Raw genomic sequence first — 25,300 nt, 5'->3', positions numbered from 1 at the left:
TGGCTGCAGTGAAAGGAGACTTGTTAAATTGTGTTCATCAGGATTATTGCTTCAGTAATGACATTCATTTTCACTGTATGAGATTACTGCCTGTGATGCAGCGCTACTGTGATACTGCATTTATCAATAATAAGATAAGATATACCTTTATTCGTCCCACAGTGGGGAAATATTGATGGTTTCTATAGACGTGATGTCAAAATGATGGTGTTAAAAGGTGGATGGGTTTAAGTTGGACACTGCTGAAGGCCTAGGGGTGAAATACATGACCCACCACTGCATTCACATATGTACATATTTACTTGCTCTTACACGTCCAATATTTCAATAATATTATATAAAATGGAGCAGTCTCCCTCTCCTGCACAAGAGGAGATAAATGTAAGGGGCGGGGCTAGAGCTGGAGCGAGCCAATCAGGAGTTTGTGCTCTTGTATTTTTTTTCATGGAGCCTCATTTTTACACAACTTTGATCAGTCCTGTCCTTTTGGGACACAGCGGTCTCACTGTGTGCCAACGTTAATTATGAACTAATTCATGCAGCAGGACACCTGACAGAAAGTCACATGTGGAAAGAACATCATGTGGTGAAACTACAGGAATAAAAAATCTGTCATTACACAGATTATACCACAAAGAGAAAAAATACAGGATGTGAAATTTAGCTTTAACACTATTTCACACATTCTGACACACACTTATTCACACACATCGCTTTGCAGATGCAAACTAAGAAGAACCTGTTCTATCACATTTTAGCTTAAGCTGTAAATTTATTTCTGTAAAAATTTCAAGCATGAAAAGAAGGGAAGACACAGTGACAGTATAAATTATGATCATATTCCACTCAATTTTATCTGTTAATTACAAACTCTCCCTGTCCTGCACTACAGGAGATCAATGTAATGGCCTGGAACGAGCCAATCAAGAGCTTGTGCTTGTAAGCATGTGTAGGTTTTCATGTAACATGAAGTTTGCACATCTTTAAACAAATCCTGCGCATTTGAAACACAACCGTCTGACTGAGTGTGTGTGTGTGTGTGTGTGTTAATTATAAAGCATTTCACATAGCAAGATGACTGACAGAAAGTCATCAACAGCTTATTTGTGGTTAAACTTCAGGGACAGTATATATTACACGGTTTATACCACAAAGACACTCAATTTAAACGGCTATTTCGTTACTATTTTTATTACATAAAATATAAGAGACTCTTACTCCGCTCTAGATCAATCAGAAGAGATACTTTAAAGTGCTCTAGATCTCCAACCCTAGGCACTCCTGCTGTGCTATATCTCTTATAACAAGACATTATCTACAAAAGAACCTTTTAGCTGATCTAGAACTGTTCCAGCACACACTCACAACTGACACTCCAAGTGCTTTAGAACAACGGACAGGTAGCCTATATTAGCCACGCACGCACGCACGCACGCACGCGCACACGCGCACACACACACACACACACACGCGCACACACACACACACACACACACACACACACACACACACACACACACACACACACACACACACACACACACACACACTGTGCTGTTCTAGATTCATAATACTATTGACTGTAGAGCCACATAAAGAAATGTACAGAATGATGTTTCTGTTCTGGTGTATTCTTACAGCAGGCAAAGCATCTACACTTTGCAGTCTAATGTATCTAATGCCATCTATTTAATAGATTTGTAGAATCCACAGCACCTATACACCCATTAGCACAGCAAAGTTTGCTCTAACAAACCCCCATTAGAGCATCAGTACAGCTTTAATCAACTGCAAAACAGCAGAAATATTCATCAGATAAATAAATCTAATCAGACAGGACTGGTAAATCAAATTCATTTACTTTTTTTCCATCTTATAAAAGAATATTAGATAAACAGGGAAACAGTCCATCAGAAGCATGGCTCGGTTTCAACCCCAAGGACACGTTATACATTTAATAACCTTCCATTTTATATAGCCAGAAATGACAAAGGTAACAAAATGTATAAGCACAGAGCATGTCCCTTCTTTACACTTATCTCTAATAATAATAATAATAATATTGTATATACAATTCAGTAAAAACCATATGAAGAGAAAAAGCAGGTAAATTAACCAAAAAAAAAAAAGAAGATACGATGATTGCATTTTCCCGGTGCCGATTCGAATCGTCTTTTAATAAATAAAAAGTGTGAGAAGACGTATAGGATTGCAGTGCATCGCTGTAAATCAAAACACATCGTACAAAATAAATCAATAGTGCAACTTGCTAGAACCGTTTTTCATTCATTCATTAAAAAAAAAGAAAGAAAAAAAAGTCATGATAAATGAATCATTAATTATGAAAAAAAAAACGAGTTGATTGAAGTAAAAATATTCGATTTCAATATAATGGTTTCTAATACAAACAACGCTATTAATAACCTCTCTTTATATTATTGTCTGTTTGGAGAACAAGTTTTGGCAAATACAAAAAAAATAAAACTTTTAAGCGTCCTTGTAAACATGGAAAACAAATAAGCAATTGATTTATTTTTCTTTAAAGTCCATGACTGTTTGTGTGTGTAAGAAAAGTCCTGACAAAATGCATAGAAATGAAACAAAATCTGCGACGCTCTTTAAAGCACATTCACAACTCATTATAACTGCTTATAATGCTTTATAGCTCAGTTAACTCTACAGTGCTGCAATAAAAGTCTGTAATGATCTGTAAACATGTGGTGACATGAAATATATGCAAAAAAAAGTCCCAAAATATAAGCTGAACTAAATGCTTGTCTGATACACACATTAGTTTTTAAGTGTGTTCAGAAATATAACTCTCTGAGTGTGAGATGCACTCGCCTAAATTCTGTCCTTAAAATAATTAATATTATTAATCATAATAATAATAATATAGTCTACACACTGCATCCTTGTATAAGTTGCATTAATATATCAGACATTTGTCTTTTCCATTAAGTTCAGCCAGGCTGTAAACTGCCAGTGCAGCGCCCTCTACAGGCTGTAGTAGAGTGTTTGTCCTGTTAGTGATGCAGTTGCATTGGCCTTATGAAAGAATGTAAAAATAATAAAAGATTGCTGTGAGTGAACGATGATCATAAACATAGGGAAAGGAGTCACTTTGAAGCTTGCTCAGAACAGAAAGTAAAGGAAAAGTCGGAGCTTTTGTAGTGCAGTGTAATCAGTCATGCAGCAGGTCCGAGTGATGCAACATGATTTAGGACCGAGACCTCGTCCACACAAACACACATACGGATATTTTAGAAAATATGCCTTTTTTAAATCATGTGATTAAGACTGCCCTGTAGGTGGCGATAGTGCATCAATGTAAAAAAACACCCAAACATTGCTAAATGAAAGTGTAAACTTGTGACCTGGCCTGTGATTGACGAAAACAAAAACCACATTCGACAGTTAGTGTGTTGTTTTGCGTACTTTCTGCTGCCAAAACATCAGAACTGTTCCATATGAATAATAATGAACACTCTGAACGCTCTAGTGAAGGGGTTGGCTACTAGTGAATGCCTGGATGTGTGGGTTTTCTGTTTTTTTGATTTTGATGATTAGTTTCTTTGCTCAAAACATGTGTGTGCTTGACTGATAAAGCTGATGTTTGTGTACAGTATAGAGTATAACTCAAAAGTAAAAAGTGATGCTGCTGTGTTTACTGATGATGATCTGAGCAACCATGTTGATTTGCTGAAAGGGTTTGGGAGAAATGTTTCAGGGGGAAGTTGGAGATCTGATTATGATCTCCAGTGTGATGCAGAAGAACATACCAGCACTTTAGCTGCTCTAGATCTATAGTAGGAGATTCTCATGTTAATCAAGACACACACACACACACACACACACACACACACACACACACAAACACACACACACACAATGTAGCTGCTCTGACACACACCAAGTTCTTTAGATCCTTGGACATGATAAGGCTTGAACCATTCCATTGCTGAGCGGTGTTTAAAAAAATTAAATACAAATTTCCCTTTGATGGTTAAAAATAAATGAAGGTCAATAAAACGGCACTTTAAACTCCAATGTAGCATATGAAAATGGCTGATACAGCCCCCAACACACACACACAAAGAAACCACGAACGTGCGTCAGTCTGTAACATGTCTGTGTCAGGAAAAGGCCTGTATGATAAATGCAGTGTCAGTATATCTGTTTACAACATACAATATGAGGACAAATAATCTTTCTTTTTTCCAAAATATCCTTTTTACATGTGGACGAGGTGCACATCCTTGTCTTTGCCACTATGGGGTGTGTGTGTGTGTCTGTGTGTGTGTGTGTGTGTGTGGGTATGTGTGTGTTTTTTTACACTTCTGCTCCTAGTTCGATCACTCCGGTCTCTATAATGGGAACCAGTTTATCTTCCACCTGAACCAGCAGGATGGATTTCTCAATAGGGGAGCAAGTGAGAGGGTCACGACTGCAAGGCATCCACCGGTGAATCACCTGCGTGCGCGCACACAGGCAGGCACACACACACACACACACACACACACAATTAAAACAACAGCAGAAATATGCAGAACTTCGTAAACTATAATAATGATACACCTAGTATAATCAACCAGTACTTTTTTTTTCCTTTCACACAGACCTAGTGTGTTGTGTGTGGTGTGGTGTGGTGTGGTGTGTGTGTGTGTGTGTGTGTGTGTGTGTGTGTGTGTGTGTGTGTGTGTGTGTGTGTGTGTGTGTGTGTGTGTGTGTGTGTGTATACTCACATGTCCCTCCATGCCCTCCAGGGGGCCCCAGTCTCTCCAGCAGTTCGGCCCCGCCCTTAACCTCATTGACTCATCAGGCCACAGAAGTTCCTTACGCTTCGACAGATTGATTACATCCAACACCTGATTCACATCCACTATCTAACACCCACACCACACACACACACACAGTAAATATTTTATGGCATTTGGCATAGCCATCATCCAGAGCAAATTACATTTATACAATTTATAAACTGAGCAGTTGAGGGTTAGGGGTTTTGCTCAGGGGCCCAGAAGTGCCAGATCAGTGGTGCTGAGATTTAAACTCTTGACCTTCTGATCAGAAGTCCAACGTTGTATTCACTGAGCTACACATTTCCCTTTCTGTTTAATTTCGCAAACAATTTAATAAAATCTAATTTAGAGCCGTAAAACTGCATCCAACAAAGATTCAGAAAATAAATCCAACATTCGTTCACGTACCCTGACGGCTCGTTATCCTAAGAGCCAGAATGAGCTGTGATCTGGTTTTAATCTGCTTCATCTTCAATTAATCCAGATTATTACATCCCACTTTAACTCTGATTCAGATTCATCAGAATCAGATACAGAAGGTTCATGTACAATCAGGTAAAATCAGGTACAGAGTCACCTGGAAAACTAAATGAGATTTTAACAAGCTCTAAAGGCCAAAAAATGTTAATCCAGAAAATATTTCCATTTAAATACGGTCAGAAAAAGAAAAGAAATAGAAATGTGTTGATGTAATACAGAAAATGAAAATAACTTCATCTAGGTCACTGAAGATCTGCTCATAGATCAGGAGGACAAGAACCACCAAAATAAATAAATTAACAATTCACATCATTTCAAAAATAAAAAGTATTGCTGCACGATTCCTTTAATCGCAATTGCGATGTCAGCTTGTGCAATTATATGACGGCAAACGTTGCGATCTTATGAAATAATTAAGGGCATGTGTAGACGAGACGCACAATTTCTGAGAAACGTTTGCAGATTTTCCACGGCACAAACAAAACAAAAAAACAGAAAGTCTCAGTTTAGGTGGTACACGTGTGGCATGTGTGGACATGTGATTTACAAGCGCAGAGACAAGTTGAAGGTGGATGCAGAGCAGACCAACACTGAAGCCAAAAACGCTACCTCTGTTAAATGGCTACATTTTAGCTTAACTTGCGGATTGGCACGCCTTTACCTGGCAACCTCCACTTTCCCACACACATCACCATACACGCCTTCAGCTCTGCCCAGCATATCTCTCTCTCTCTCTCTCTCTCTCTCTCTCTCTCTCTCTCTCTCTTTCTCTTTCTCTTTCTCGGGTGTCTGCTACATCCTGTGTAAACAGGGATGTTTCTAGCCTTTTGGAACCCTGGGCAAGATTCCTATTGTCACCCCCATGTCTCTGCCCTTCCCACCACAATGCTCCACTCCCACACCAAACGAATCTTTAGCAATCTTTCATAAAAAAAATAAAACAATAAATAAAAATTTGTGCAAAATGTTTAAAATATCTTACTTTTGTGAAAATGTATATTGTATGCATTTGTAAGTATAATGTAGTCTTATTTAATTTAGCTGTACCTTGCAAAAAAAAAATATTTACATTAATACAAATGTTATTTCATTTTGTAAAAGAAAATATTCATTTTAAAAACCTTTTCGGTTTTACAAATAAACATTTCAGCATTATCACTCATCTGTGTGCAATTTCTTTGATAACCAATCAAATGGACTCATGAAACCATTTATTATATCGCATATGACATTTTTCCCAAATCGTGCAGCCCTACTTAAAAGTACTGAAAAATGCTGTAAAAAGTCTTCGCTCTCTCTCTCACTCACCTGTACTCTGTAGGAGATATCCTCTCTCCTGGGCTGTTGGTGATGATGATGATGGTCGAGCAGGCCGGCGAGTGTGTGTGTGTGAGTGAGTGTGTGTCGCTTGCACAGAGTCGGGTCGGCGTTGCTGTTGTAACGGAGCGATGACGACTGGCTCGCTACAGAAGAACGGGTGGGAGAGTGACGCACCAGAGAGGAGCGCACAGATTGAGAACTCTGACTGGTTCCTAATGAGAAAGAAAGAGAGATTTATAGTAGCAAGTAATACACCTGGGACTGTGTGTTTGTGTGTGTGTGTGTGTGTGTGTTACCCAGTGAGTGTGGAGTGGGAGTATGGTGAATGCTGGTCACTCTATGGTGTGTGTCGTTTATATTCCCAGAGTTTCCGATGTCACACTCCTCCACATTGCCTCCGCTGTTACACCCTGCTCCACAGCCTTTACGCAACCTGTACACACACAGGATCAATAGCACCACCACAACACAACCTGCACTATAAGTAGAGCGCGCGCGCACACACACACACACACACACACACACACATCCCACATACCCATCCCACATACCTGTGCCACGTGTTGATGATGAAGTTCCGAATGCTGGCAATGCTGATGGCTCCGCCAAGAGTATGTGTGAGCTGTGTGTGTGTGTTGCAGTAGGAAGTGGTCAGGGGGGAGACGTAGATGGGATAACCGATCGGCTGGTCACATGACGAGTTGATCATATTCCTTAGCGCCTGCTTGGCGTTCTGGATGCTTCCGCGCTCTGGGTTTCTATTCCGCAAGAACACCAGCTCCTGCTGCTGCCCCGCCCACAGGCCACGCACACACTCCTGATTCACCTGCGTGTACGCATACACACACACACACACACACACACACACACATTTAAAAACATAGTCGACAACTAACATATCCATCTCTCTCACTCTGTGTACCTTGATGACTCTGAAGCTGAGGTATCTGCGGTTTAGCGTAATGATCTTGTACTCGTTGGTTCCCTCGTTGAGAACGTGGCGTAGCGACAGGAGCGATGGAGCGTTGGACAGCACGGCGCTACGCCACGCCGGGTCACCCTCGTGCGCTATGACCAGCGTCCGCTCGTGAGACGTGATAGCCTCGTACAGAACCGCCGGCTCGTCATACTCATCTGGAGACGTGAAGTGATCCTGAGACAGACTGCAATGTTAGCAGCAATACTAAACTTGTATATATACAAACACACAAACATACACACACGCACACACACCTGATGCAGTTTGAGGGAAATGCGTATTCCAGGGACGACGACTCTCCTGAGCAGCTCCATGTCGGCAAATATCCACTCGTCTCGCATAGACGAGATCCGGAAATCTCCTTTAAAAAGGGCATGAAGGCCGTAGAGGAAGGACTCCAGATTACTAAACACACACACACACACATTTACATCAACACATACTAAATCAAGTTCTCATTTATTGGAATATGTTCAGGACAAACAGCTGTTTGTGCCTCTGTGTGTGTGCGTGTGTGTGTGTGTGTGTGTGTGTGTGTGTGCGCGCGTGCATGTGAGAGACAGTTTCCCCCACCTGGACATGTGATGAGCTGCAGTGCCGAGCGCTCTCCTCCCCAACACACACAGCCCAAAACACAATGACACCAAAGTGGAGTCTTTCTCACTCTCCAGTGGCTGAAGACACAAAGCGATGGAAGACACAGTGGTTTAGTGAGATCTGCTCTAAAAGTGTGTGTGTGTGTGTGTGTGTGTGTGTGTATGTGTGTATATAAACACCTTTTGTCTCTGAGAGTTACAGTACTGAATCCAGCTGAGATAAACAGAACAGAAACTATCTCTAGAGATTCCGGCCAGTCTGTGGTCGTAATCCTCGTCAATGTTGGGGTTAAAGGTCGGGTCAAGGTCAACATAGTTCCTCTCACTGCAGTTCTTCAGACCTTCCATCATGGCATCATTGGAGAGCCACTCCTCCAGCTTAGGAGATGCAACCACGTAATAAATGATTCCCTACACACACACACACACACACACACACACACACACACACACACACACACACACACACACACACAGAAGACACAAACATGTTTACACAGAGTATAATCAGTAAATAGCACACAGACAACATTACAAAAAAATACATATAGTGTGCAAATCAGCAATATTTAAATGATTAGATTTTCTATTTGATTTGTGTGTGTGAAGAGTGTGCATGAGTGTAATAGTAGTGAATATGAGAGTCAGTATGTAACTTTACCTTGACGTAGTAGGTAGTAAGGATCTGGCGGAGCTCGTAGACCTGCAGCATGGCTCCTGCGCTGTTCTCCGTGATGCTGTAACTCTGTAAGGTGTACTTGGACAGTAGGACTTCCCAGGCCAACCAGCGCTGAACAAATGCAGCGTTAAAGGACAGAAGGTGGGGCAGGTGACCTACATCACAGCAGCAGCAGCCCTCGTCCTCCTCCACACCCTCTGTAATGGCCTCCACCTCCCTCTGCTGGCAGTACGTACCTGCACAGACATGTATACAGGTAGTCCCGACTTACAACCCAACTTAAAAATATGATTAGTGAAGACAGGGCCTATCCTACCCAGGAGTCGTAAAAATGGTGATCATTAAAAGGTAGTATTCTGTAATGTGTTATTTTTACACGCGCTAACACCAAGACAACTGAACTCTATTGACCACTGGCGAAAGTACTAGACACAAAGCCATCACTAAACCATCTTAACTTGGGGACTACCTGTATATGCATGGTCGCACTTGATACCGTATGTTTTATATTCCGTTGAGAACTTACTGTTTTTAACTAAATTTATAGTGTTTGCCATCATAAACTAATGTCATATAGCAGCTGACCAATCAGCATGCTCCACACAGCTCACACACTCTAGTAATAAAATAAACACTCTTTATAACCACATACATTCTCTTAATTCATTAAAAATAAATACTAATGAGATGTCAAGGCTTTTTCCTATGTATTACTTTTGAACCCTGCAATTTTCCCCTTTAGGAAATACGAATCTAATTTAAAATTTTTATTAGGTTTTATATATTTATTTAAGATTCTGAGGCCAAACAAGAGCCTGATCAATACACACACACACACACACCTCTGAACTCGAGGCCGCGGAGCTGAAAGGTGACAAGGCCATTGCCGATCTCGATGAGGTGAACGAGTGCATTGAGGTAATCAGAGGCCATGATGAAACAGTCTCCGGTGCTGAAGGTTCCCCAGCGGCCCAGCAGCAGATCCCCACACAAAGAGTGCTGCAAAGAACGGGTCAGGTGCTCATAGAAAATTGAGTTCAGGTTGTTATCATCTGAACCTAAGAGACAAAGAGAGAGACAAAGAGAGAGACAAAGAGAGAGACAGAGAGAGAGACAGAGAGAGAGAGAGAGAGAGAGAGAGAGACAAACAGAAAGAGAGATTAATCCAGGAAGAGAAATGTGTACACGTGTATGTATGAAATGATATTACAGGTGTGTGTTACCTGGGTTCCTGTCTAATTGAGATGCCAGTCTGGTGTTTGAGTGATCCACTCGCTTTGTGCTACACACACACACACACACACACACACACACACACATTAAGAACACTTCATCAGTGGTAGACAAAGTACACGGCCCATGTAGTTGTTAAAATAGAGATACACTTTGTAAAATATGACTCCAATAAAAGTAAATGTGCTCCCCTAATACTTTCACTTGAGTAAAAGTGCAAAAGTATTTGCCTTCAAATGTACTTGAGTATCCAGGGTACTATGATTTATTATGCCTATAATGTTCCTATTATCATTTTTTATCACAATCTCAAAAAACTAAGTTCATGTGAAAAGACTCTAACTAATTCCTAATGTTACTCAGTACATCAATGAGTATTAATAAAATATTAAAAAGAGTCAAACACTGATTGATATCCATTAGAATGATCATAAGCCCAAAACCTTCTTTTCAACTACCGTAATTTCCGGACTATTAAACGCACCAAAATATAAGCCGCACTCACTGAATTTTACAAAGGTTTTTATTTTGAACATAAATACGCCGCACCTGTCTATAAGCCGCAGGTGCCTACATTGAAACTAATGAACTTTACACAGGCTTTAACGAAAGACAGTGTCTGTTACACGGCTTGTATCTAAACAGTAGCCTACCAAGAAAGTCATTGTTCACTGTCTTCCTCCTTCCTTTCACAACTATTTCTCTCTGGAGTTTTTCTTTTGGCATCGTCGTGCGTTTAAAAATCACCATCGGTGAAGCTTTTCTCCCGATGCCGTGCAGCTCAGAACAAAGGTGAAGTGCGTTTTTTTTATGCCCGGTTGTTTTTAGAGTGACGAATGATTCGCGTTTCTTGTTGACAGTCCGAGTGAGCGGCAGGTCAAACGTCAGAGGAACCTCATCCATATTTATGATGTGGTGCGGCCCAATTCAGTGGGAGCGCATCTGATTTAATATAAAGAATTGATTGGTTCACCTGAAAATCCTGAAAAATCTATAAATTAGCTGCTTCGTTGTTTAAGCCGCGGGGTTCAAAGAGTGGGAAAAAAGTAGCGGCTTATAGAAAATACGGTACAAAATACGGTAAAAAGTCAGGAGTTTCTTCCATCATTTCTTTCTCTCTAAATGTTCTGCTTGCTGTTAAACTGACATTGAACTGTATGTTGGTGATAAGTAGATACTAACAAGCGCCAATCAAAACAAGTTCAAAACAGAGGCTGCGCTCTACCCTGATTGGTGGCTTGCTGCGTTTTTAGCCATTCAGAAATAAAAAGGAACTGCTGATTTTACAAAATATAGTGTTAAAAAGTAAGATATTTGACTTTAAAATATATGAAACAAAGTAAAAGTTTCCCTAATTGGAAATACTTTAGTAAAGTAAAGTAGAAAAAGCTACTTAAGTACAGTAACAAATTATGTTTACTTCCTTATTGATCACCACTTAATTAACACGAATAAGTTGTATGTTTGGGTGAAAGAGCCTTACTTGTAATCTCTCTCCCAGAATTTAACAGGTCGGACGTAGGACGTGATAAAGATGGCACTGCCCAAAAACGGGTTGAGAGGAGTGGAGAACACGGCTGACACCACTGCCTGCACAAACAACATGGCTGAATCTGACGGAAGGGGTGGAGTCAAGGACCTCAAACTTTCTGGTATTTAATACAGGGAATGATAAAGATTTCAGTTTTGAACAGAAGACACACACACACAAAAAAAAAAACACACACACAAGAAGGATACGTGGTACAGCAAAGGGCTGCGCAAAGGCGTGGAAGGCTGAACCCCAGGTAATCTGCCACGGAGCGATGTAGGTGTAAACAAATCGTAGCTTATTCAGCAGCTCCCACAGCTACACCCCCCCCCCCCCACACACACACACAGAAACACACACACACATCAATGAGCAATAATATACATCTAATGATAAGTCCAAATAATGAAGGACCAAGTAATACTGGATTAATATGACTTTGTATATATCAGGCATATGTGTGTGTGTGTGTGTGTGTGTGTGTGTGTGTGTGTGTGTGTGTGTGTGTGTGTGTGTGTGTGTGTGTGTGAGAGAAAGCGAGAGAGAGAAAGAAAGAGACCTTGCTGAAGATGATGGACACAATGAAGAGGTTGAGTAGCGGTGTTTCAGACAGGTGTTGATAGTCAAAGGTGAAGAAGAGGACGGTAAAAAGCACAGTGACGTACTGAGAGGCCGGACTACTGAAACAGGAACGCAACAACTTCAACCCTGATATACTCAGCACAACTGCTCCCACTCTGAGTGAAGGGGAGAGAGAGAGAAAGAGAAAAAGAGAGGGAGAGAGAGAGAGAAATGTTATTGCATTATAATTTAATGACAAACAAGAACAGAGTGAGGTCGTGCAGGTCAGACGTTAACAGAATTAGAAAGTGTATTAAAATATTCTACTCAAATACAATTTTTAAAAATGTTAGTGACATTTTACTTAAGAACAAGTAAAGTTAGCGATCGAAATATCTACTCAAGTAAATGTAAAAAGTAGCTAACTTATAATTTACTCAGTAAAATTTACTATGAAGGGGGTTGGGGTGGGGGATCCTAGTGTAGTTCAAAAAGGATAAGGGGATATAAAAAGTAGTTGTTTTTAACTGAAGGAACACCTTTACAAATGAAAGTTCAATGAAAGAAAATACAGTCCAGTCTAATGCACTTTCGCAGCAACAAAGATCTCCTTTTATAATGTCAATTATAATAATAAGAGAAATCGCAAATGCAGATTTGAAGTTCAGATGGTGAGCACATGCATTGAACGACTTTAGATTTTGCGGCTTTGCTTTCAGCTGGGTCTGCATTACTGGTGTCAATCTTGTACGTCTCAATCATTCTTTCTTGTGAGTTTAGAGCGTTTGTTCTCTGCCCATCAATTCATCATTAAAACGTTTTAGAAAGTACACAAATAAACTACTCAATTACTGTAACGCGGGTGATCATTGGGAACACACACACACGCGCACGCACGCACACGCACGCACGCACACGCACTCACTCTGTGGTGAGTTTCTTGGAGCTGGCAAGTTCCTGCGCGCTTCTGCTGAGTTCATTAAGGATGACGAGAGGATAAAGAACGTTCTTTTCCACAAAGATCAGCCACAGATGGAGCCACTCAAACCACATCACATGAGCCGCACCTTCACACACACACACACACAATTTTTTACAGACATTTAATTTATGTAAATGTATACAGTATAATATTAACGGTCAACAAAAAAACAGAAAGATACCACAAAAAGATACCACAAAACAGAAAAGTATACACCCCTGTGTGTGTGTGTGTGTGTGTGTGTGTGTGTGTGTGTGTGTGTGTGTGTACTTCAGTGTGAACTCACCATGAACCTCGAACTGGTAATACTCTCTGGTTTTCAGCAGCGGGTGGGAAAAACAGTACCAGGGCAGCTGTTTCCTCATCTGGGGCAAAAGATAGTGTGTGAAAAAGCCCACAGCACCAACCAACACGTACAGCACATAACTCAGGAACGGCTGAGGAACAGAGACACGAAGAGACAGAGAAAGAGACATGAGAAAAGACACAAAGAGAGACTGAAAAATGCAGAAACATCGCATCAGTGGTACATCCTGTGACATGTAAACAGTGTGTGTGTGTGTGTGTGTGTGTGTGTGTGTGTGTGTGTGTGTGTGTGTGTGTGTATACCTGCAGGGCGAGAAAGACGGTGCTGACGTGAATGGCGAAGTAGAGCACAGCGAAGAGAACACACATGATCACATCAGACTGCAGCCTCTCATTCTGCACACACACACAAACACACACACAAAGGATGAAGATTTACATTACATTAACAAACTGTGCGTGTGTGTGTGTGTGTGTGTGTGTGTGTGTGTGTGTGTGTGTGTGTGTGTGTGTGCGCTCTCACCACAGAGTTCTTAAGTTTCTCAGGTAGGGGGTCCTGCACATCAGAAAGAGGATCCTCCGGGTTTTGATTCTTCGACACACTCGGAAGAACTTTCGCCTGAACCAGAGAGCTACAGCACAGAGCACACAGCTTACACACTGAGTCACGCTAACACATTAACGCTAGTACTTTAGATCTCGGTCAGGCTAACATGCTATCACTCGTAAACAGACCTTTGTTTTCACTAACACAGTTTATTACACAAGCTACACACTCGTTCTCATTCAAGCTCATTTTCTGAGCTAATACTGATGTTTCATGCTAATGTTGTTGTACTGACGCTACAAGGAGCCTTACAAGAGGACGGTGGGGTCGCTGCTCTGGCGGCTAAGGTGATAGGATACAGCAACGAGCAGCCCGCAAAACACAGAGAACAGCACTGGAATATGCTGAGGGTCCCACGGTTCCTACAGACATAAAGACAGTCAGACAGACAGACAGACAATCAAACTCATGCAAGATGTCTACATGTCTTATACGAATATATATACACACACACACACACACACACACACACACACAATACAGAGAAAGAGAGACAACGATGAAAATTAGATTCAGGGTTATTTGATACCTGCAGGGATCCATAGCAAAATCCGTACAGCATCACCACAGTAACCACACTCCTCACCACACTGTATATGGATGAGGGAAGACTGGTACATGCTGAGAAAAAGAGAGAGAGAGAGAGAGAGAGAGAGAGAGAGAGAGAGAGAGAGAGAGAGAGAGAGAGAGAGAGAGAGAGATTTTCACTTGCATAGAAACCAATTGATAGTTTGATGATGTCATAATGAGTATCAAAGCAATCAACCAATCAGCAGCTTTTATTTCAACTCCCTGTTTGTTCACTTGCATAGAAACCAATTGATAGTTTGTTGATGTCATTATGAGTGTCATAGCAATCACCCAATCAGCAGCTTCGATTTAAACTCCCTGTTTTTCTTACTATCCTTAAATAATTTCCCTTTTACATCCTTTTTACACATTTGATGAATGTTGGGAATATAATTGTCACTCTGTGTGTGTGTGTGTGTGTGTGTGTGTGTGTGTGTGTGTGTGTGTGTGTGTGTGTGTGTGTGTGTGTGTGAGTTTGTGTGCACGCATTACCGTTCCCTCCAAACATGTGGATGTCGATCTGCTCGAGCAGGTACATCAGGAACGTGTTGACCTGAGGGAGGAGACCAGCGAAGAAGATGACAGGAAAACACAGGATGAAGACTGGGGAGAGAGAAAGAGAGAAAGAGAGAGAGAGAGAGAGAGAAAGAGAGCGATATTGCATTTCTATGTTAGTATTAGAGGTCGACCGATTGATCGGCAGGCCGATTAATCAGGCCGATTTTTGGCATTTTTTAATTAATATACAACGGCACATTGTGCTGCAAATTAGGCCAATTATAAGGCACATGCATCTGTCACACCAAACCATGTGTGTAACGTTCTGCACTTGCGTGAACTAACGTAACTCTGCCTTACAAACAAGTGTCTTTGAGGAAAACTGAAAGAGCTAAAACTGTAAATATATAAAGCAAGCAACCCCCCTCTCATTTAGGTGAGCCTTCACACAACTGTGGTTTAGGCTACAGGTGGGCACTGGTACAAAAACCTGGTAACCAGTACACTGATTGTAGAGGCTTGTGTTCAATAAATGTTCAATTTAAAAAAATTTTAGGCAATCACATTTTATTAATTAAGAATTTGATTTTCTGAGATAAAGGGGAAAAAAAAAAGAAAATCAATCAAACATATCGGCATTATATCTGCCCTGATTTCTAAATATCGCCTAAAACCCATATTGGTCGACCTCTAGTTAGTATTATCAAAATAATATCAAATCACCCTTCCTGTTTATTCCTCCACCTATCACTTCATCCTGCTATTAATTCGTCTGGCTATCTGGCTATCATTCCCTCAACATCTCTACTCTTCACTTTGTGCGTACCGATGACAAGGTCACGTGTGGATCTGAGCAGCATTGATGAGCTGAGTGTGACTCCGTACAGTGTGTGTGTGTTTGAACTGGAGCTCACACTGCCATAGTGGAACACACAGATCAGAAAACAACACACACAGAAATACACCGGCCTGCTGTACGCTATGATCCGGTTGTGGCCCTGAGAGAGAGAGAGAAAAACAAAGACACACACAGAAAGAGAATTGCATTTATAATGCAATAATAAATACATTCACTTCTTTTTTTAAATTAAGATAAAAGAAAAAATTTAATTAATTAAATAAGAAATGAAAGTGTGTGTGAGAGAGAGAGAGAGAGAGAGAGAGAGAGAGACTCACATGTCGAGGAGAGGATGAGTCCGGTTGAACACTCTGAGGAAGCACAAAGTCAAAACAAAGTGTGTGTGTGAACTTGGGCCACATGGTGATGACAAAGCAAACACAAACTGCTTGTGTCTTTTATTTGACCTACAGTGTAACTTAATGGCAGCAGATTGTGTGTGAGAGTGAGTGTGTGTGTGTGTGTGTGTGTGTGTGTGTGTCTGTCTGTCTGTGTGTGTGTGTGTGTGTGTGTGTGTGAGAGAGAGAGAGAGTGAGAAAGAGAGAGAGAGAGAGAGATAGAGAGAGAAAGAGAGAGAGAGAGAGAGAGAGAGAGAGAGAGAGAGACAAACAGAAAGAGAGATTAATCCAGAGAGAGAGAGATAGATAATAAATAAAGAGAGAGATAGAGATGAATAAGAGTAAGAGTCACACCTTTAAAAGTGAGTACTGGCAGCTGGCAATGACGAGGCAGAACTGAAAAACCCAGATGTCGGTGAAAAAGCCGTGAATGAGCAGAACCGATCCCAGGAATGCCACCAGCACCGCCAAAACCACGGCCAGAACATTCTCTAGAATCTCACGGTTCCTCAAAAACACACACACACAAAATTAAAATCACAAATCACATGGCTATAATGTTTCTATATTTAAACCTATGAGTGTGTGTGTGTGTGTGTGTGTGTGTGTAAGTGAGCTCATGTGTTAGTCATAATGATTTTAGAATTGTAGACAGTGAGACAGACCTGAAACAATAGAAAATGTATAGATGTCCATCTGTAGGTGTCTGTCAGTCTGCCTGCTTGTGTCTGTCCACCTGTCTGTGGGTCTGTCTGTAAGTTTCTGTCTGTGTCTGTTTGTCTGCCTATATGTATGTGTGTCTGTCTGTCCACCTGTGTCTGTATGTCCATCTGTCTGAGTGTCTGTATGTGTGTCTGTCTGTCTGTGTCTACTTGATAGTCTTGCTCTTAGATTCCTGCCTGTTTGTCTATCTAAACATAAGCACATCTATTTGTCTCTCTGGCTTCCTGCCTGTGTGTCTGTGACTGTTTATTGCTTTATTACACTGTTTGCGTGTGTGTTTGTGTGTTACCTGTCAAACAGTGCGAGCAGTGTGAGTCTGTCAAAGCGCAGACCCACCCACAGATACGGCAGCAGGGAGAAGCGATAGTACTGCTTGGCCGTGTGTGTGTTGGTGTGTGTGTGCGAGTGTGTGTGAGTGTGTTTATGCGTCGGCTCATGTGAACTTTGCGGGGCCTCCTGCAGGTCAGAATTTATATCACCGTCGTGCTCCAACAACTCTGTGTCCATTGACAGCAGACGATTAAGACGGATCTAAAACACAAACACGCACACACAGTGAAATAAACACACACACACCCACCCAGCCAGATGCAAAGCCAGACAGCCCCAAACTGATGCTGTTCCCTAGAGTGAAAATCAACTTAGTAGTGCAGTGTGTGTGTGTGTGTGTGTGTGTGTGTGTGTGTGTGTGTGTGTCTCACCAAGTCATGAGGGTAAAAACGAACAGAGGTAGAACTGGAGAGGTGAGAATCTGTGTCCCTGCAGAGAGACAAACAAAAAATAGATTTTACCCATTACATTTGCTTTTGTGTCCTGTGTGTGTGTGTGAGAGTGTGTGTGTGTGTGTGTGTGTGTGTGTGTGTGTGTGTGTGTGTGTGTGTGTGTGTGTGTGTGTGTGTAAACACTCACCACACGTTGTTGGATGCTCGTCTTGTCGCAGGTTCAAAGTTAACGAGAGACACATCGCATCCTCCGACCTCATACAGAGAGGGAGTCAGTTTACCTGTTAACAAAACACACACACACACACACACACACACACACACACACACACACACACACACACACACTAAATGAAAGACAGAGATAGCAAGCGAGAGCAAAAGTAAAGAGAATCTGACCCTAGTGTTAGCAATGTTGTCTATCTGGTGCAATGTGTACCGAAGTCTTCATGCAGGCCAACAGTGGATGCTTTATCCTGAAAAGCCTCCAGGTGTGCACTCCCATTCCTGACCAGCAGGGAGGCGCTAGTGCTCATCTGACCTTTGACTTGTGACCCCGAGGAAGCCTGAGACACCTGACTGAGTGCTTCCTGAAGACTGGAAAAAAAAAGAGCGTGAGAGATGTTTTTAAAAAAAAGTGAGCTATATAATAGGAAGAGGGTGAAGATCTGGAGAGTAAAACCTAAGTGGCGATGCTATAATTGAGGGGGTGTTGCTCCCGGCATTGTGGCGCCTCCGTACAGCCTGACGCCGAAACGTGCTGCGCTCTCTCCTAAACGTCACGCTGTCCTCGTTTACCGCCGCTATAGGTGAGAGAAAAACACATCGTGTGTGTTGGTGTTGCTGAGTGGACAAGGTCAACACTGTGTGTGTGTGTGTGTGTGTGTGTGTATATATACACCCCTGACTGTGTCATGTATGTCGGTGATGCTGATTGGACAGGGTAAACTGTGTGTGTGTGTGTGTGTGTGTGTGTGTGTGTGTGTGTATACCCCTGCCTGGGTCATGTGTGTCAGTGATGCTGATTGGACAGTGTAAACTGTGTGTGTGTGTGTGTGTGTGTGTGTATATACCCCTGGCTGGGTCATGTGTGTCAGTGATGCTGATTGGACAGTGTAAACTGTGTGTGTGTGTGTGTATATACCCCTGGCTGGGTCATGTGTGTCGGTGATGCTGATTGGACAGGGTAAACTGTTCCTGGATCGTGTAACAGACTCCAGGTGACTGGCTCGACCCAGTAGCGACACAGCATCCAGCACCTCTCCTTCTTTTGCTTCGAGGTCGGATTTGGAGGTGCTGAGGGGTTGGGGGTCGGATGGTGCCCCCAGGTGCTGTGGATCATTGGTGCACTTACGTAGCTGAACTTTGGCACTTCCTGAACTGGCCGTACGCCGAGATGCTCTCTTTTTCCCCCTCTCTCTTTCTTTCTCTTTTTCTTTTCTCTGGGACATCACTGGGGCATGGCTTAGCTCTGTCCGATGGGCAGAGTTGAGACTGGAGGCATGGCTGAGCTCGCTCAGGTCACTCGAGTCCTCGTCGTTTTTAGCAAAAACGGCTGAGCGAGGTTTCGCGATGCCACGGAAGCAGGTGTAGTCATGGTAACGGGCAGCATCAAAACTGCTAGCTCGTTTCTTAGCGCTGCGTCGGCGCCCACTATGGCTGGCATCAGAGTGACTGGCTGATTTGGACTTGACATCCTCTTGCTCCTCCTCCTTACCTGGGTGGGTGGGGTCTGTAGAGACTTCTGGGCTTGTCCTTAGCCCACTCTCTTCCTTTTTAAACTCCTCTGCTTCGTGGCTGGTGGTTTGTGATGCATGTTTAGGAGTTGCATGTTCATTATTGTTAACTGTTTTGGGGCTAATTTCATTAGCGTGAGGGTTTTTATTGCCCTCTCCTGAGGTTATGCTAGGTTCGGTTGTCCCGCCCTCGTCAAGTGAGAGCGATATGAGACTCTCGACGTGAGTGGAGCTAGTCTGTTCACTATGCAGACTACTTAACGTGCTGTGCGTGTCGCGGTCCGTCCCGCTGCAGTAACTCTCTGTTGAGCCGCTACTGCGTGTACTCAGGCTCCGCAAACTTTCCACGCTTTTTTCTCCACGTCTCTTCCTCCTGCTTCCACCCGAAATCCCGCCACGAAAACCCTCCGCCTGGTACAGTCCGGATCCACCTTGACATTCTTCCCCAGTCTCTCTGGAAACGGACCGGGCCAGTTTGCGCCGTTCCCTTTTATGTTGCTTACAACAGTCCAGTCCTGAAGTGGAGGGGACGGCCGTGTCCCCGTTCTGTAGCGCCCTCTGCAACCGAGGCGTCTCGAGTTCACACACGGGGTCGAGTCCACTGCGACGAGAAGGGGGGTAGAGGCCAAAGTCAGGGATGGAGGGATCTGGAAAGGCAGAGCTCGACGTGCGAGGGAGGCCACGAGGTCGAGACGACTCTTTCCGGAAAGACTGGGAGTGGGCAGGGATTTCTGTGTCGCAGGAGGACAGGGACTGGCTGAAAGGGTGAGGGGTGGAGCTGTACAGGTCCTGGGCCAACGAGGTCGACGGCTGCATAGAGGCAAAGGAGTCGTTGGAGATTAGGCCATAGATCTTAGGCTCTGATGTCAGATCTAAACGAGGAAAGAACACAAAGGTTAAAGATACAAATAAAGAGTGATACCATCGACTCAAATAAACCAATAATACGTCTACACCATGGGCCCCCTAGGGTGTTTGAGGGGGTTCTGCAGGGGTTCCGCTAGTTTATGTTGAAGCACAAAAAAATTATTTATAAAAAAATGGGTTACATGTTAGGACACATGGCACTTCTCCACCTTCCGCTTGAGGATGCCCTACAGGTGCTCGAAAAGGGGTTCATGTCTGGAGACATTCTTGGCCACTCCATCACCATCACCTTTAGCTTCCTCAGCAAAGCAGTGGTGTGTTTCGAGTCGTTTTCATGTTGGGAAACTGCCGTTGGGCGCAGTTTCTAAAGGGCGGGCATCATGTTCCGTGTGGGAATGTTACAGTACATGTTGGAATCCATGTTTCCCTCCATAAACTGCAGTTCCCAGGTACCAGCAGCACTCATGCAGCCCCAGACCATGATGCTACCACCACCATGCTTGACTGTAGACAAGACACAGTTTTCTTTGTTCTCCCCACCAGGGCATAAGCACACATGGTTGACACCATCTAAGCCACATCAGACCACAGGACATAGTTCTAGTAATTCATGCTCTTGGACAGGTTGTCTTGAGCAAACTGTTTGTGGGCTTTCTTGTTAGCCAGCTTCAGAAGAGCTAAACAAGCTGCACATTGACCACTCTAAAATATATCCAAGGTTCATTTCTATAGTATTGTCCTTTGAGCAGATACACTAAAATAGTTGTTGAGGGGTGTACTCACTTTTGTGTAATGCTGTAATATAACTAGCGTAATATGATTGGTTTCTATTATTATGAGTGGTTATGTTTGATGTATCATCACCTTGTTCCTGACTACAGCTCGGTGCTAAACTCAGGCTGAGGTCATCCGAGGTCTTTCCAACATCACCTGCTGACAGAGAGAGAGAGAGAGAGAGAGAGAGAGAGAGAGAGAGAGAGAGAGAGAGAGAGAGAGAATTGAGAAAGGACAAAGGTATCAGGAAGGTCAGAATTAATCACTCATTCTTCTTACTCCAACACACACACACATCACATTAGCAGTAGAGCATTAACACACACACACACACACACACACACACACACACACACACACACACACACACACACACACACACACACACACATATCACATTAGCAGTAGAACATTAACACACACACACACACACACACACACACACACACACACACACACACAAAGACATGCAGAGTAGATTTTAACACCAGGTCTGATCAGAGCCTGGCAGTGAAGAAGGGTGTGGCCTAATAGGGTTAACAGGACTGTCTCTTAGCCAATAATGATGCTCACTATCAGCTCATGTGACTTCAAAATATTTATTTGCTCAACATGTCTCACCTTTTACTGCGACTGGACCTCCACGCGAGGAAGTGATCTACACACACATAAAGAGAAAATAAAATTAATTGCAGACTGGTGGTGATATATTGGACTCAATGTATAACAATCAGAATCAGGAAAAAAAATCTTTATGCTGAGAAATCACACACTGCATTTCACACACACACACACACACACACACACACACACACACACACACACACACACACACACACTCTCTCTCTCTAACACAGTAATGAGGTGTACAGGTTAGCGAGAATGTGGACGGGTCTCTTGGTCTGTTGGACAAACACTGCCCTAGAACACAACACTCATGAGATCACACACACCCGTGCACACACATTCTAACTCAGCATCATTTTCTGATTGTGTTGAACACTGTCTCTCAGTCTGTATTAAAACAAATAAATACATATTCCCACTGCAGTGCAGAACCATAAAATCCAACTGAATAACAGGAAGTAGAATCAACTCTATACCTTGTGTACTTCCTGAAGAGAGAGAGATGAGAAAGGAAAGGAAAAAAGTTGGAAAAGTAAAGAAAAAAAGAAAGGAAAGCTAAGAAAAAGAAGGAAAAAGAAGGGAAAAGAAAAAAAGAAAAGAATGGACAGGTAGAAGGTAAAGAACAAAGTAATTTTAAAGAAACATTGGGAGAAAGGACGGAAAAAAAACAGGTGAAAAGAAAGAAAGAGAGAGAGAGAGAGAGAGAGAGAGAGAGAGAGAGAAAGAGAGCGAGAGAGAGAGAGAGAGAGAGAAAGAAAGAAAGAAAGAAAGAAAGAAAGAAAGAAAGAAAGAAAGAAAGAAAGAAAGAAAAAGATTGCTTGACTCCTCTCATGACACACACACACACACACACACACACACACACACACACACACACACACACACACACACACACACACTCCAACCTACATACACACCTGCAGGTTGGAGTCTATGCCTGTGTAGGAGTTGCGTGAGCTGCAGGCGACTGGTGGAGTTTCCTCTCGGACAAAATCAGCCAATTCAATCCCTCCTCCAGGATCCCTAAGCGCACACACACACACACACACACAAAAAAAACAGAAACAGAGAGAGGAGGTGCTATAGTTACCTAGCAACTCTGCTAACAGGAGTGTAGACTATAGTAAGTGAGGAGTTGAACAGCAGTACCATCTCACCCTCCCAGTGTACAGATCTTCTTCACTCTACATACACTGTCTTTATGCATGCGTGAGTGTGAGTGTGTGTGTGTGTGTGTGTGTGTGTGTGTGTGTGTGTGTGTGTGTGTGTGTGTGTGTGTGTGCATGTGCGTGGGGCTCACCCGGAGACACTAGACTCATCTGGGTGTGTGTGTGTGGCGTCTCGTTGCTGTTCTGCGTTGGTCACTTCTCCTTCATCCAGCGCCGCGTGGAGCCGATAGTTCACCGCCTTTAACAGCGCAAACACACCTCCAATCACTCCACAGTACACTCCCACTATCAGCATAGTGGGGGGGAGGGCCTGCACACACACACATACACACACATTATACACAGGTACAGTCAGTCAGTCAGTCTGTGTGTGTGTGTGTGTGTGTGTGTGTGTGTGTGTGTGTAACACTTTATTACAGTAGAGTAAATGTAGGAAAGTGGTGATGAATCACTGAGGATTCCCTGCACACCAGACACCACCATCCTGACCACCACGAACCATGAGGATGATGAGAATGTTCATGTGATGATGATGATGATGATGATGAGGACGATGATGATGATGATTATGATAATGATGAGGACGATGATGATGATAATGATGAGAATAATGATGAGAACAATGATGAGAATATAGATAAGTGGTGATGATGATGAGAATGTGAAGGGGTGATGATGATGATGATGATGAGAATGATGATGAAAATGTTGATAAAGGGTGATGATGATGAGGGTAATGATGATTAGGAGGAGGAAGATGTTGATAAGAGTTGATAATGATGAGGAGGATGTTGATAAGGGGTGATGATGATGATGATGAGAATAATGATGAAAATGTTGATAAAGGGTGATGATGATGAGGGTAATGATGATTAGGAGGAGGAAGATGTTGATAAGAGTTGATAATGATGAGGAGGATGTTGGTAAGGGGTGATGATGATGATGATGAGAATAATGATGAAAATGTTGATAAAGGGTGATGATAATGAGGGTGATGAGGAGAAGGATGTTGGTAAGGGGTGATGAGGAGGAGGAGGATGTTGATGAGGGTGATGATGATGAGGAGGATGTTGATGAGGGTGATGATGATGATGAGGAGGAGGATGTTGATAAGGGGTGGTGATGAGGAGGAGGATGTTGAGGGTGATGATGATGATGATGATGAGGAGGAGGATGTTGATGAGGGTGGTGATGATGATGATGATGTTGATGAGGATGATGATGAGTAGGATGTTGATGAGGGTGATGATGTGGATATGGAGGAGGAGGAGGATGTTGATAAGGGGTGATGATGAGGGTAATGAGGATGATGAGTCCTGAACATAGCTCAGTGCCCAGTCTGTACTGTACTCCTGACTGTGTTTGAAGGTTAATTGTGTGTGAATGAAACCAGATTTACACTAATGCTAGTAAACAAACATCAGGAGTAAAGACATTAACAGACACAAATCAGGTGTGAAATGGAGTTTCCATTATCTACACCTCCAAAACCAAGAGAAGAGAAGAGAAGAGAGAAGAGAGAGAGAGAGAGAGAGAGAGAGAGAGAGAGAGAGAGAGAGAGAGAGAGAGACTGAGATAAACACTATAAATTTGATGATTAATACACACAAAGACAGACATTTGGATGTAACACACACACACACACACTCACCATGTAGAGAGTGAAAGGGAAACACAATAGGAGGAGCCAGATGTAGAGGTGTAGCGCGTTGACGAACGTGTTCTGATGGGGGTCGTAGTACCATCCGCCCGTGACGGAAGCCCAGACCCCCTGCCTCAGAATCTGTAGTGTCTGAGAGCCCATCGCTTTCGAGCTCCTGTAAACATTCACATCAGACCATTAATCCCAGTCAGAGCGCCGCAGAACCGCTTCGCCTCGCCTCGCCTCGCCTCCGACACGGGGCCTGGAAAACAGCGCTCCATATCTGCGCTTTCAGTCTGCGCTCCTGCTGCAGCTAACGGTAGACTGCTCCAGCGGAGGACCTTCCCTTCCCACAATCCCCCGTGACTCTTCCTATTGCGTCGGCGCGTGGGATCTGTAGTTTTTTTTTTATTTCCCGAGGAATCGTTCGCTCAGCAAGATAACCTGCGCGCTAGATCTGTGAGAAAACTAAATATATAAAATAAAGAGATAAAAACATTAAATGACGTTTAAAGTCATTTTAAATATCCACTCACTGGCCTGGTTCATCGTTAGCATTGATTAGCCAAACGCTAACACTAGCATCCTGCCAAGTTTTGTAGCAAGACAAGCATTTTAATAAGAGTTTATAGATATTATTGTGAGACATAAAATACACAT

General features: G+C 42.8%; 1 protein-coding gene across 2 annotated transcripts; it reads right to left on the bottom strand.

Moving 5' to 3' along the window:
• Positions 1 to 1,840: 1,840 nt before the first annotated feature.
• pcnx1 (pecanex 1) lies at positions 1,841 to 25,029 on the bottom strand. 2 transcript variants are annotated; one of them, XM_083539835.1, is made up of 36 exons: positions 24,650 to 25,029; positions 23,130 to 23,308; positions 22,747 to 22,852; positions 21,824 to 21,860; positions 21,293 to 21,361; positions 18,970 to 20,433; positions 18,508 to 18,628; positions 18,265 to 18,422; positions 18,013 to 18,106; positions 17,805 to 17,862; positions 17,393 to 17,634; positions 16,735 to 16,888; positions 16,321 to 16,353; positions 15,971 to 16,142; positions 15,139 to 15,249; positions 14,606 to 14,697; positions 14,329 to 14,438; positions 13,993 to 14,101; positions 13,773 to 13,865; positions 13,450 to 13,600; positions 13,107 to 13,248; positions 12,180 to 12,357; positions 11,830 to 11,938; positions 11,573 to 11,702; positions 10,080 to 10,138; positions 9,699 to 9,914; positions 8,839 to 9,092; positions 8,358 to 8,588; positions 8,155 to 8,255; positions 7,836 to 7,986; positions 7,525 to 7,755; positions 7,154 to 7,428; positions 6,899 to 7,035; positions 6,591 to 6,814; positions 4,746 to 4,886; positions 1,841 to 4,473 (listed from the first exon to the last, which is right to left on the bottom strand). In XM_083539835.1, the coding sequence occupies exons 1-36, from the start codon at positions 24,800 to 24,802 to the stop codon at positions 4,333 to 4,335; spliced, it is 6,426 nt and encodes a 2,141-aa protein (XP_083395961.1). In that variant the 5' UTR covers positions 24,803 to 25,029; the 3' UTR covers positions 1,841 to 4,332. The 2 variants fall into 2 exon arrangements, with proteins under 2 accessions (XP_083395961.1, XP_083395962.1); XM_083539836.1 differs by having other exon boundaries at positions 21,293 to 21,358.
• Positions 25,030 to 25,300: the final 271 nt, after the last annotated feature.

The sequence above is a fragment of the Silurus aristotelis genome (genome assembly GCF_946808225.1).
Source record: "Silurus aristotelis genome assembly, chromosome: 4".
NCBI lineage: Eukaryota > Metazoa > Chordata > Actinopteri > Siluriformes > Siluridae > Silurus > Silurus aristotelis.
This window is presented reverse-complemented; position numbering and strand designations above follow the sequence as displayed.

Excerpts from the sequence above, each read along its gene's own strand:
- pcnx1 (XM_083539835.1), bottom strand. The coding sequence starts at position 24,802 with ATGGGCTCTCAGACACTACAGATTCTGAGGCAGGGGGTCTGGGCTTCC. Across the intron at positions 13,249-13,449 it reads TTACCAGTTCGAGGTTCATG|GTGCGGCTCATGTGATGTGG; the intron begins GTGAGTTCACAC and ends GTGTGTGTGAAG. Across the intron at positions 11,939-12,179 it reads TGTCCATCATCTTCAGCAAG|CTGTGGGAGCTGCTGAATAA; the intron begins GTCTCTTTCTTT and ends GGGGGGGTGTAG.